Below are 11,523 nucleotides of genomic sequence, written 5' to 3'. Positions count from 1 at the left end.
ATACCACCCCCCACCCGCCACAAACGCTTGCATCTGTCCCGCCCCCTTCCTTGTTACTTCCGCTGTTCCCCCGTACTCCGTTCTCCACGCCACCCGTCGTCACCGCCCTCTCCTCCCCCCCCACGCCCACGCCACCCTCCCCCCGTCCCCTCTCCCCCCCCTACTCCCCGCTACCATGCCTACGATGCCGGCGAGGATGACAACGGGAGTCATGGTGGTCTTGGTCGTGATGAGCTTGGGAGCAACATTGTGTGTCGGCCAAAGAACAGCTGGCGTCTTTACATCGACACCGCTGGCAACCATGGGAGGAAGTCCTCCGGCGACAGGACGACTTGGCGGATGCTCAGCCACACTCAATGGCGTCATGTACATGGTGGGAGGATCGCTGACCGGTTCGGTTGCGCCGCCTTTTGCCTCGGATGTTTTATCGCTGGAAATTAGCACGGGCGTATGGACGAACCACACTCTGGCCACGGCCGCCTCTCCGGTGCCTCGACAGGCGTGTGCTCTTGCTGCTGTCAACATTGGCTCGGATGTGGTGCTCTATCTTCTGGGTGGCCGTGGCGAGTCGGCTGCCACACTCGATGATTTTTGGGCCTTCTCCGTCTCGGCTTCCTCGTGGTACCAGTTTGCCGCATCGGCCTGGTCGGCCATTCCCTCGCGCGGCGCGCCGGTCGCCGATCACGCCATGGTCGCCATCGACGACGGCGGGACGACAAAGCTGGTCGTCATCTTTGATGCAGAGTTGTCGAGCCTCGACGTGTACACCATCGGCAGCGCGTACAACGCCGAGGACGGCAGCTGGGCTCTGGTGCCCACTACAGGCACCGAGCCCAACCGCCCGGACTGCAGAGACAACGCCGGCGTTGTCTCGTGGGGCTCCTCACTCGCTGTCTTTGGCGGCCACTACCAAAAGTTCACCACCGGCGACGTGGCCACCACCAACGTGCTCGACGTTGCCACCTGGACCTGGTCTGCCCTCACCACTGCCGGCACCCCACCATCGGCCAAGCGGTCGATGATGGTCGCCCCGCTCGGCGGTCTCTCGGCGCTGGGCAAGCGCATCATGCTGGTCTTTGCCGGAAACTCGGGCAACACCCTTGTCGACGAGCTCCACTCTCTGCACATCGACGACGCCTCCGGCACCCCGACCTGGTACTCGGTGACGCCTGCCGGCGGCTCACTCCCGCCGCCGCAGGAACTTTCGCTGCTGGGCATCGATGCTGCCGGCGCCAAAGCCGTCATCTACGGCGGCTCGCCAAGCTCATCGGTCGTTTTTAGCTACGACGTCGGCCCTCGCATCGCCACCGTTGCGCCCGAGGCCACGCTCGCCACCGGCGGGCACGTCCTCACCATCACTGGCTCACTCGCCGCCGCCGCCGGTGACATGGCCGAGTTCAAGCTCGTCCACACCGCACAAAGGTGGCGTACCCGTGCCCGATCGCATCCGCCATCGGCACGCCGGTCACCTCGGCAACCTGCACCGTCACCGGCCCGATTCCATCCACCATCTTCACTGCCGACGCATACGTTGTCGCGCTCTCCGCAAGTGCCGGTCTCCCGCCCGTCTCGGGCTTGGTCACCTTTGAGGCAGTTCCTCAGCCGGCCATCTTTGCCGTCGTCGACCCGTCCGACCTCGATGCGGTTGTCACCGCCGGCACCACACCAACCGTCAACGTCACCGCCCGCGCCGGGCTCGACTTCCTGGCCCTCAACGCCGCCGACCTTGTTTCGATCACCGTTGGCGGCGTGGCGTGTACCTCGGTCACCTTCCACTCGGCGACTTCAATCACCTGCGCTGTCCCGGTCCTCACCGCTGCCAAGCACGCGGTCATTGTCACCTCAGCGTCGGGTGGCGCGTCAGCCGCAAACGGCGCGCACCTAGTCGCCCTCCCGCCACCGGCCGTCACCTCACTCTCCAAGACCTCGGGCCCCCAGGCAGGCGGCGACTCGCTCACGCTCACCGGGACCTGGCTCGGCGGCTCGGGCGTGTCCATCGCCTCGCTGCCGGGCGCCGCGCCAGCTGACATTGTCGACAATCCCACCGTCTCGGTCACCATCGCCTCGGTCGCCTGCACTGTCACCGCGCAGTCATCGACCGAGGTCACTTGCACCACAGGCGCATTTGCCACCACCGGCGTGTTTGCGGTGACGGTCACCACCCGCAACGGCGGCACCGCCGCGTCGACCATATCCTACCGTGTCGTCGCTCCGCCGGCCGTCACCAGCGTCACTCCCTCGTCGGGTCCGCCGGGCACCCAGCTCCTTGTCGAGGGTACCTCGCTTGGCACCTCGCTCGCCGATATCCTTGTCGTCCGCGTCGGCTCGGCAGAGTGCCGCGTCACCTCGGTCCTCGGCTCGCCGGTCTCCGCCCTCAACTGCACGCTCGGCGAGGGCTCGGCCGGCGCCTACGACGTCGTCGTCACCACAACCTCGGGCGGCTCGGGCTCGTCAGCGGTCCAATTTACGTATGTGCCCGATGAGACCGGCTCGGTCGTCCCGCCGCCACCGCCGCCCACCACCGACACCATCCTCCCGCTGTGGATGTTTGCCGTCCTCGCCGCCCTCTGCTGCCTGTGTATCATCATCGGCCTCTGCCTTGCTCGTCGCAAGGCCCGCGAGGAGTCCGAGTACGAGTACATCGAGTACTCTGAGGAGGTCATTAAGCCTGCCACCTCGATCCTCTCCGTTGATGGCTCCTCCATCCACATTCCGACCGGCATCCTCCCCGTCGCTGCTCCGCAAAAGGTCATGCTCAAGAAGCGCGTTCGCCGTCCCAAGCTTCCCGCCGATATGCACTCCTCGTCTGATCTGCGCGAGACCGACATTTCCTCGGACGAGTACATCTACGAAGGCGACGACGACGACTCGTCCAGCCTCGACGATGACTCGTACGACCACACCGCGGCCTCGACCCGCCAGCCGTCCCGGCCGCGCCGCCGCCGCCGCTCGGTTCAATCCGGCACGACCGCCTCCGCCTCTGTCGCGCCGCGTCGCCGTCGCCGCTCTCGCAAGCCACAGCAAGTGTAGTGGCCTGTTTGACGTCCCGCACCTCGCGCGCGCCGCCGTCGAGTGCGCCCGCAACGTGGCTGCTGCTGACGCCGACGCGGCGGCGCTCGACGGCCATCTCTCGACGTCCAAGGTCGTCTCGCTCGGTTTTGTCCCGCGCGCTGTGGTCTACAACGCCTTCGTCCAGCCATACATAGCAAACCTGGCGACCTTTATCGACGGCGAGTACGTTACCCTCCTCTACAACCTCTGCTCCCACCTCAAGCCGCAGGCCAGGCAGGCGTCGCGCAGCGTCGGCCGGTGACCTGGAAGTTGTTCACTTTGAGACGCGCGACAACGCGTCCGAACGACCGTACCGTTAAGAGTTAAAAGAGCTTGGCCTTGCGCCGGAGCGTCTCGGCCTTCCATGCAGGGAGGGCGGCAAAGGCAGCGCGGTCCATGCCAAACGCGGTCTGGAAGTCGGCGTCCGAGAGCCAGTCCTGCTTGCGCGCCGGGTCGACACCAGGCGGCAGGGTGGCGCTCTGCAGCTCAGCGAGAGAGTAGGTGGTACCGGCAGCACCGCCGCTGGACGCCGCTGGGGCGGCGGCGGCGGGCTTGGGCTTGGCGGCGGGCGCAGGCTTGGGCTTGGCCGCGAGCGCGGGCTTGGGCTTGGCCGCCGGGGCGGGCGCAGCCGAGCTTGATCCCTCGGTGTAGCGCGAGCGGTTCTGCTCGGTGGCGGCGCGGCGGGCAGCCTCGAGCTCGCGCTCGAGCCGGAGGACACGCTCACGGGCCTCACGCTCCTGGCGCATGCGGGCGACGGCCGACGAGTTGCTGTCGACGGCCATCATGGCGTTGGCAGACTCCATCTCGGCCATCTTGTCGCCGTACATCTTGGCCGACTCGGCGAGCGACGAGGTGGCCTGGCGGACGGCACGCGAGGCGTCCTCGAGCCGGGCCTGGTTCCGCGAGTTGGGATCCATCTTGGCGCGCGCGGCGGCGACAAGGTGGGCAGTCGTCGACGAGACGGCCTCTGACGCCGCCACGATCGAGACTTCCGAGCCCTCGCCCTGGGCCGCGTCGTTGGCCGCCTGGCACATTTCCGAGGTGGCGGCAGCGACGGCGTGGGCCGCCGAGACGAGGCCCTCCTGCCACACTGCGTCGGCGTGGTAGACCTTGCCACCGGCAGCAGCCTTGCCGTTTGCCACAATCTCGCGCTGCGCCTCGGTCGCGGCCTTGACCAACGCGGCGACGGCGGCGGCAATGGCCTTGGCCGCCTCGAGGATCGACTCCTCGAACGCCATGTCCATGTCCGGCATGTTGACCGGCGGGCGTGGAACAAGCGTGGCCAGCTTCTGCGCGGCAGCCTCGATCGACGCCGCAGCGTCGAGCAGCGACTTCTCCGCCACCATGTTCGGATCGCTCATGTCGACAAAGTCGGCGCGCAGCTCGCGCGCCTTCTCCACCACGTCGGCCACCGCGTCGGCCACGCCGCGCGCCGCCGCCGCGAGCTCCTCGCCCACCGCAGGCGACGTCGAGTTACCGCCGGCTGCCACCACCACGTCGAGCACGCCGGCAATGGCGTTGGCGGCGTTGACCACCGCAGTCCGCGTCGGCTCCTGCGCGTCGGCGTCGCCGTCGGTCGACGCCGCCTTGCCTTGCACCAGCAGCTCGAGCGTCGCGTCCTGTGCCGCTGTGGCGGCCACGGCAAGCGCTTCGGGCGACGATCGCATGGCCGAGACCACCTGCGCCGAGACGGCAGCAACCTTCTTGGACGCGTCGACCATGGCCTCGACCGACGGCTCGACCGTCGGCGGCGACGCAGACGTCACCTCGGGCACCGCGCTCCGGATGGCGTCGAGCGCCGTCGTCGCCGCCGTCACGCCCTTGGCGTTCTCGCCATCGACCTCCTTGATCTTGGCAACAAAGGCCGAGACGTTGTCGGCAAACTCCTTACCCGACGCGTTGAGCGTGGAAACAAGGGCCTGGTCGTTCGGCGCGTCGTGGACCGACCGCGAGGCGTCGATGAGCGACGCCGTCGAGTTGCACACCGACCGGCACGAGTCAAAGAGCTGCCGCTGCAGCTCCGGGTCAAACACCGTCGCCGCCGCGTGCTTGGCCGCGTCGACAATGGCGTTGACCTTGCCGGCGGCGTCCTCGGCAGCCGGCGCCAGCGAGGCCGACGACGTCTTGGCCGTGTTGATGAGCCCGGCAGAGCCCTGCGCAAGCGCCTTGGACTCGGTCATGAGCTCGGTGCGGTACTTGGAGAACTGCCCGCCGTCCTCGCGCTCCAGCTGGCCCATGCTCGCAAACATGGCCGCCGTGTCCATGTCGTGGACCGCGGCCTGGATGCTCTCAATGGCAGCCTCGCAGCCCTTGACCGCCGACGACTTGGCCTTAGTCGCCGAAATGAGCTTGGCTACGTTCATGTTCACCTCGCGCGCCGACGACGAGACCGACTGCTGCTTGGTAAACGAGGTCGGCTCCTTCGAGAGCTCGCCGGCGCGGACAAGTAGCGCCGCAGACTCGGAGCAGAGGTTCTCCGCCGTGTCGAGGAGCATGTTCTTTGTCGCCTCGTCCGGCGCTGTCTGCGCCGCGCCGTTCACCGCCGCCATCATCGGCGACAGCGACGCCGCCATGTTCTCCGCAGCCGCGCCCACGCCATCCGGGTTCATCTTGGCCGTCGTCGAGAGCTTCGACACGGCACCGGCAATGGTCCTCGCCTGGTCCACAATGTCCTGGTTGAACGCGCGGTAGTCCTTCGACGTGTCGTACGGCCCGTTGAGCACCGAGCTCGCGTTCTTGGCCGCAAGCTGCGCCTGCTGGACCTGCTGCGAGCTCGCCATCTCGCCCGACACATCGCCCATGAGCGCCGCAAGCGCGTTCGACACGTCCTTGGAGCTCTGCTCGATCCGCATCTGGCCCTCCATGTCGTCAGCGGCACCACCGACTTCCTTGGTCGTCATCAGCAGGCCGTACATGGCCTCCGACACGTCCTTGCCGCGCGCCAGAGTCGCCTGCTGCTTGACAGGATCCGCCGTACACGCCGCGAGGCCGACAGTCGACGACGTCAGGTCTGGCAGCAAAATGGCAATCGATGACGCAACCGGCCCGATCTCGTTCGGCGAGCTGGCGGCTGCGGCCGCAAGCTTCGATGCTGCCGTCGAGAGCTCCGATGCCGTCGTCGCGAGCGCCGCCGAGCACCCGTCGGCCGTCTGGCCCTCCTCGCGGTCAAGCGCCTCGACCGACGCAGACATGGCCGCCGTGTCGAGCTCAGAAATGCAGTTCTGCGCCACGTCCATGGCGTTGGTGCACTCCTGCGCGCCCGGTGCCGCGCCGGCAATCGACGTCAGCAGGTCCGAGATGGCGTCCGAGAGGCTCTTGGCACACGCGAGCATGTCTTGGTTGCACTGCACATCCTGTGGCGACATGGCCGTGAGCTTCGCCGCGCCGAGCAGCTGCGAGGTGTTGCCGGCAACCTCCTTGCCGTTGGCCAGAATCTCCTTCTGCAACTGCTTGGTCTCGGGCGAGACCTGCGAGTGGTCGAGGTGGTCCTCGGCGAGCGCCACCACCTGTGCCACCGAGTTCTGAAGCGCGTTCGACTGCGCAAGCAGCTCGGCGTTGTTCTCGGGCGTGTTCGACCGCGCCACAGCCTTGCCTGCGCCCACCGTCGCCGCTGTCGCGCCGGCAATGGCCTTGGCGAGGTCCATAAACTGCTGGCTCGCCTCCGGGTCGTCGACCTGGCGCGAGGCAAGCTTCGACGCCGCAATGATGGCCTGCGTCGACTTGGCAACGCCGGTGCACCCGCCGATGATCTTCTTCGGCTCGCCGTTGGCCATGCGGAGCTCGTTGACCGAGTCCTTGATCGCCTCCTGCGGAATGGTGAACCGCTCGACGGTGACCTTGCCGCCGTCGCCCACAGCCTGCGCCACCGCCGACGACCCGGCAGTAATGGTCGACACCGCGCCCGTCAGCGTATCCGCAGCCGTCGGAATGGCCGCTGGGTTCTTCTTGGCCGCCTGCATGAGCTGGCCCGTCCCGCGCACAAGCTCCTTGGCCGCAGCCTTGAGCTCGCCCTGGATCTGGCCGTACGACTTGCCGGCCATCGACGACGGCACCACCGCTGCCTCGATCTGGGCAGCAGCCTTCTTGATGGCCTTCATAGCCTCGTCGCACTCCTTCTGGCCCGGACCGGCAGCCTGGAACAGCGACGAGAGCTCGTTGAGCGTGTCGGTCACTGCAAGGTGCGAGTCATTGATCGCAGACTTGGACTCGGCGTTGTTCGGGTCCGCTGCCGCACCGCGCGACGCCTCGAGCAGGTCCTGGATCGACTCGCCGAGCTCGCCGACAGTGTCGACAATCTGCTGCTTGGTCTCCGGATCAGCTGTCGCTGCGGCCATGCCACCGGCGGCGGCAACAACCCGCGCCGTCGTCGACTCCACCCCGTTCGCGGCCTGGGCCAGCTCGTCCGGCCCGCGCTCGACCGAGCGGCAGAGGCCCTGGCAGGCCTGCGCGAGCGCGCGCGCAGCCTTGAGGAACGAGTCCTGGAACGTCTTCTGACTCTCGCCGGCCTGCAGCGCAGGGAGCTGCGCAAGGTCGCAGTGGGCGCGCACAGCGGTCATGGCGGCCTCGACCTCGCGCTGGCCCGGAAGGGCAGCGGTCATGGCCTCGGACGAGCCCTTGGCCGTGGCCACAGCCTGAAGCAGCTGCTCAACCTTGGCGTCGTTCTCCGGATCGTTGGCGCATGCCTTGGCGGCAGCAAGCGCCGTAATGACCTTGTCGGCAAAGTCCTGCCCGGCGTCGGTGACGGTGCCCGGGAGCGTCGGGTCGTCCGACGTCGCGGCGACGCCCTCGACGGCGGCGCCGACGCCACGCATGGCCGAGCCGATGTCCTTGGCGGCAATGGCCGCCGTCTCCTGGTCCTTCTCCTGCGACGACTTGAGGAGCTGGTCGAGGTTGTTGTGGACCGCACGGCGGGCGGCCATGTAGTTCTCGTACGAGCTCTGCGGCGTGGTGCCAAACTCGGGGACAAGGGTGCCAGCCGACGCCCGCTGGGCCGTCGACTTCATCTGCTCCTTGGCTGCGTTGCACTGCTCCATGGCAGTGTCAAACTCGAGCCCGCCCTGCAGCGACTTGGCCTCCTTCAGCGCGCCAAGCAGCTTCTGCATGGCCATGGCGCAGCCCTTGGCCGACGACGCCAGGTTCTGCTGCGCCGTGGGATCGGTCACCGACGGCGCGGCCTGCTTGGAAGCGTTGACAAGGCCGGCGACCGCCGGGCACGACACCTTGGCCGCCGTCACCAGCTTGCCCTGCATGGTCGAGTTGTCCGGCGAGGCCTGGTGTGCCTTGAGCGCGTTGACGAGGCCGGTCACCTTCTCAGCCGTCTGCCGCGCGCTGTCGATGAGCCCGTTGGCGGCGGCCGCGTTCGAGTTGGCCGACGCCGCAGGCTTGGACGCCTGGATGAGCGCAGCGGTCTTGGAGATGGCCTCCTGCGTCGCCTCGGCGAGGTTGCGCATAGCAAGCCGCTGCTGCGAGTTGGCGAGCATGTCCTGCGCCTGGATGTCCAGCTCGCGAGCGTCGTTGGCAAGCTGGTCCTGCGCCGCGCCGTCGGACGGGTTCGACGCCGCAGCCTTGGCCGACCGCATGAGCGCCGACGTGGCGTCGGCGAGCCGGCGGGTGGCGTCGACGAGCGCCTTCTGCACACCCGGGTCGGTCTCGTGGCCGGCCTCGGCCTTGCCGAACTTGATCATGACCGCCGAGCCCTGGCCAACCGCCTTGGCACCGGCAATGATCTCCTGTGGGTTGCCGTTGGCGTTGACGAGCTTGCGCGAGGCGGCCGAGATGACTGCCGCGGCCTTGGCGTACTGCGCGGTAAAGTCCGGGCGGTCGCCAACGGTCCGCGCCGCGTCAAGCAGCTGCTGCAGCGCCTGGTTCACACCCTGGCACGCCACCTTGAGCTTGGACATGTCCTGGGCGTCGACGCCGGCCGCGCCAGCCTTGTCGATCATGCCGCCCACGGCCGAACGCACAAGCGCCGCCGACTTTTCGAGCTGCTGCTTCGACTTGGCCGATGCCACCGTGGGGGCGAGGACCTTGACGCACGCCACCAGCTGCGACGTTGCGGTCCACGCGTGCTTGGCGCCGCCGTTGACAAGCTTGCGCGCTTCGTCGGTCGACTGCGCGTTGGCGACTTGCTTGGCGTCGTTGACAAGCTTGGTCGCGGCTTGCGCCACTGCCGCCGTCCGCTCAAACATCTTGGTCTGTCCGGCGCCGTCGACCTCGGACGCGCCCGACGCCGCGAGCAACTGGTTCACCAGCTTGCCGATGTCCTTGGCCGAGGCGAGGACCTCTTCGCGGAGCTTCGGGTCGACAATCGACTGCGAGAGGCCACCGGCGGCGCCGTTGGCAGCCGCCACCAGTCGCTTGGTCGCGTCACCCATCTGGCGCGAGGCCGCCATGAGCTGGCCCGACTCGGCGTCGTCGACGAGCGAGGCCGCAGTCCGGGCCAACGTCGCCAGCTGGGCCATGTGGTTGCCGAGCGCCTTGCACGACGCCGCGAGCGTGTCCGGGTCAAACTGGTCGGGCGTGGCACAGACTGCCGAGCCGACCACCTGGGCGGTGGCCACGGTGAGGCCGTCGGTGTGCTGGCGGAGCTGCTGGCGGGTGCCCTGCATGGCCTTCTGGCGCCACTGCCGGGCCATCGGGTCATCCGAGTCGCCCATCGGCGACTTGGTCACCGGGATGGCGAGCTCGTTGCATGCGGCGTTGACCGAGGCAAATGCACCCTCGAGGTCCTTGAGCAGGCCACCGAGGCCCGACGCGTTGAGCACCGCGGCGTTGCCGGTGGTAAACGACTCGAGCTCACCGGCTGAGCCGCGGGTAAACTGGCCCTTCCACCCGCCAGCCGCGTTCTGTGACTGCGGCGTCTGGGCAGTCCCATACTGGGCGCCGGCCGATGACATCTGGTAGCCAGACGCACCGCCCTGAACCATGCCAGCCCGCGAGAGGTTGACAGCCGACGTGTACTGCATGTTCGACGGCGTCCGCGAAATAGCCTGCGCCTTCATGGCAGAAATGTCCTCCTCAACCACGGTCTGCTCCTCGTCGTCGTCGACGACGTACCGGCCGGCCTGCTTCTTCTTCTTGAGAATAATGTCAATGTAGCCCGAAATGACCTGCGACATTGCCTCGCCCTCGGAGGTCTGCACCGAGTAGTAGGAGCCCTCGTAGTCGCCAAAGTCAAAGGTAAACGAGTTGGTCGACGCCGCCCACCGCTTAAGGTGCGCAAGCGGGTACGACTTGACCACCTCCTTGGTCTGCGCGTCCATCCGGATGATCTTCTCGCGGGTGATGCCCAGCAGCCGATCCACAAGCTTCTTCTTCTTCTTGCCCTGGCTCACCTGCTCGCGGACGTGGAAAAAGGTGACACCGTACGTCTTGAGCGAGCGGCAGAGCTGGACAAACCGGAACTTGGCGTTGAGCTCCGACATGCCGATGAGCTTGCGGTGCTCCGAGAGAATGGTCTTGTCGATCTTCTTGGCCTTGACATACTCGCCGGGAACGTAGTTCTTGAGATCCAGCGAGCCCGGCTTGTGCTTGGCCGGGTTGTGGTCGTGGAGCGTGACCTGGCAGAGGAGCGAGGCAAACTGGATGGCCTCAGCCTGTGTGCACGGGTACTTGCCGGTGAGAATGGCCTCGCGCGACTGCTCATACAGCAGGTTGAGCTGCACAGGGTTCGACGTGTCCACGTTCTGGTCAGAGTAGTGGAACCGCTGCTTAAGCAGCACAGGATCCGTCTCCTCCAGGCCCTGGTCGCGGAGCGTCTGCCCGGGGTTGAGCCACTCGTTGTCGGCCGAGTCGACCTTCTTGAGAGAAAACTCCTCAGCGTTGGCAATGCCCACCCGCGCCGCAATGATCGCCACCATGTCCGACACAATCATCGAGTCGTCCACAAGCACCGTCTTCACTGCGCCATCCACCGTCTGCACACGCAGCGGCCGGTGCTTCTTCTTGAACTCCACGAGGTCGCCGGACCGGAGTTCGTAGTAGTTGAGCGTCTTGTTGTTCTCCAGCCACTTGCCCACAGAGTAGTCGTCGCCGACCTTGAACAGGCCATGATCCGACCCGCCCTCGCCCACGCGATCGCGGATCTCGCGGCAGACCTCGCCTGTTGACATACTCGGGTTGAACGGCATCGACTTGACCGCCCCGGTCTTGGCCACACGCACCTTGAGTACAACCTGATTGGCCGACCTGTTGTCGTTGCGCCAGCCATGGCCACAAGCCGATGCAATGGATGATGTACACAAGGGGAACACATCCAAGCAAGCAAGCACAGGTGTGTGTTTGTTTGTGTGTACGTCTGTGAGTTGCTGCGTGTGCGTTGCGGATCTGGCTTTGCTGATGAAGCGGTGAAAAAGGAGAGGGAAGGGGGGAAAGGCTCGCCAAAAAAAGGAACAGGTCGTGGCCAAGCCCGTGATCGTGGCTGGTGGCCAAAAGGGGGGGGGGGGGGGGGGGGATGGCCTATGGGGGAGGAGG

General features: G+C 66.9%; 3 protein-coding genes across 3 annotated transcripts in view; 1 reads left to right on the top strand and 2 right to left on the bottom strand.

The window, feature by feature from the left end:
- The window catches only part of AMSG_08689 (uncharacterized protein), a gene marked incomplete at both ends in the record, with an annotated part of 4,471 nt that extends 4,258 nt beyond the window's left edge, over positions 1–213 (bottom strand). Inside the window, one exon of the mRNA XM_013899654.1 lies at positions 184–213. Within this exon, the coding sequence (XP_013755108.1) occupies positions 184–213 (30 nt within the window). The remainder of the gene's footprint in view (positions 1–183) is intronic.
- An 88-nt stretch (positions 214–301) lies between these two features.
- Positions 302–3,313, top strand: AMSG_08688 (D-protein; the record flags this gene model as incomplete). The annotated part of the gene is made up of 3 exons (XM_013899653.1): positions 302–1,345; positions 1,423–2,982; positions 3,026–3,313. The coding sequence occupies 3 exons, from the start codon at positions 302–304 to the stop codon at positions 3,311–3,313; spliced, it is 2,892 nt and encodes a 963-aa protein (XP_013755107.1).
- Positions 3,314–3,374: 61 nt separating this feature from the next.
- Positions 3,375–11,523, bottom strand: part of AMSG_12193 (uncharacterized protein) — a gene marked incomplete at both ends in the record, with an annotated part of 12,742 nt that continues 4,593 nt past the window's right edge. The window contains one exon of the mRNA XM_013899681.1: positions 3,375–11,225. Coding sequence (XP_013755135.1) covers positions 3,375–11,225 — 7,851 coding nt within the window. The remainder of the gene's footprint in view (positions 11,226–11,523) is intronic.

Source organism: Thecamonas trahens, assembly GCF_000142905.1.
Source record: "Thecamonas trahens ATCC 50062 unplaced genomic scaffold supercont1.43, whole genome shotgun sequence".
NCBI lineage: Eukaryota > Apusomonadida > Apusomonadidae > Thecamonas > Thecamonas trahens.
The sequence above is the reverse complement of the archived record's forward strand: the minus strand, read 5'-3'. Positions and strand labels throughout refer to the sequence as shown.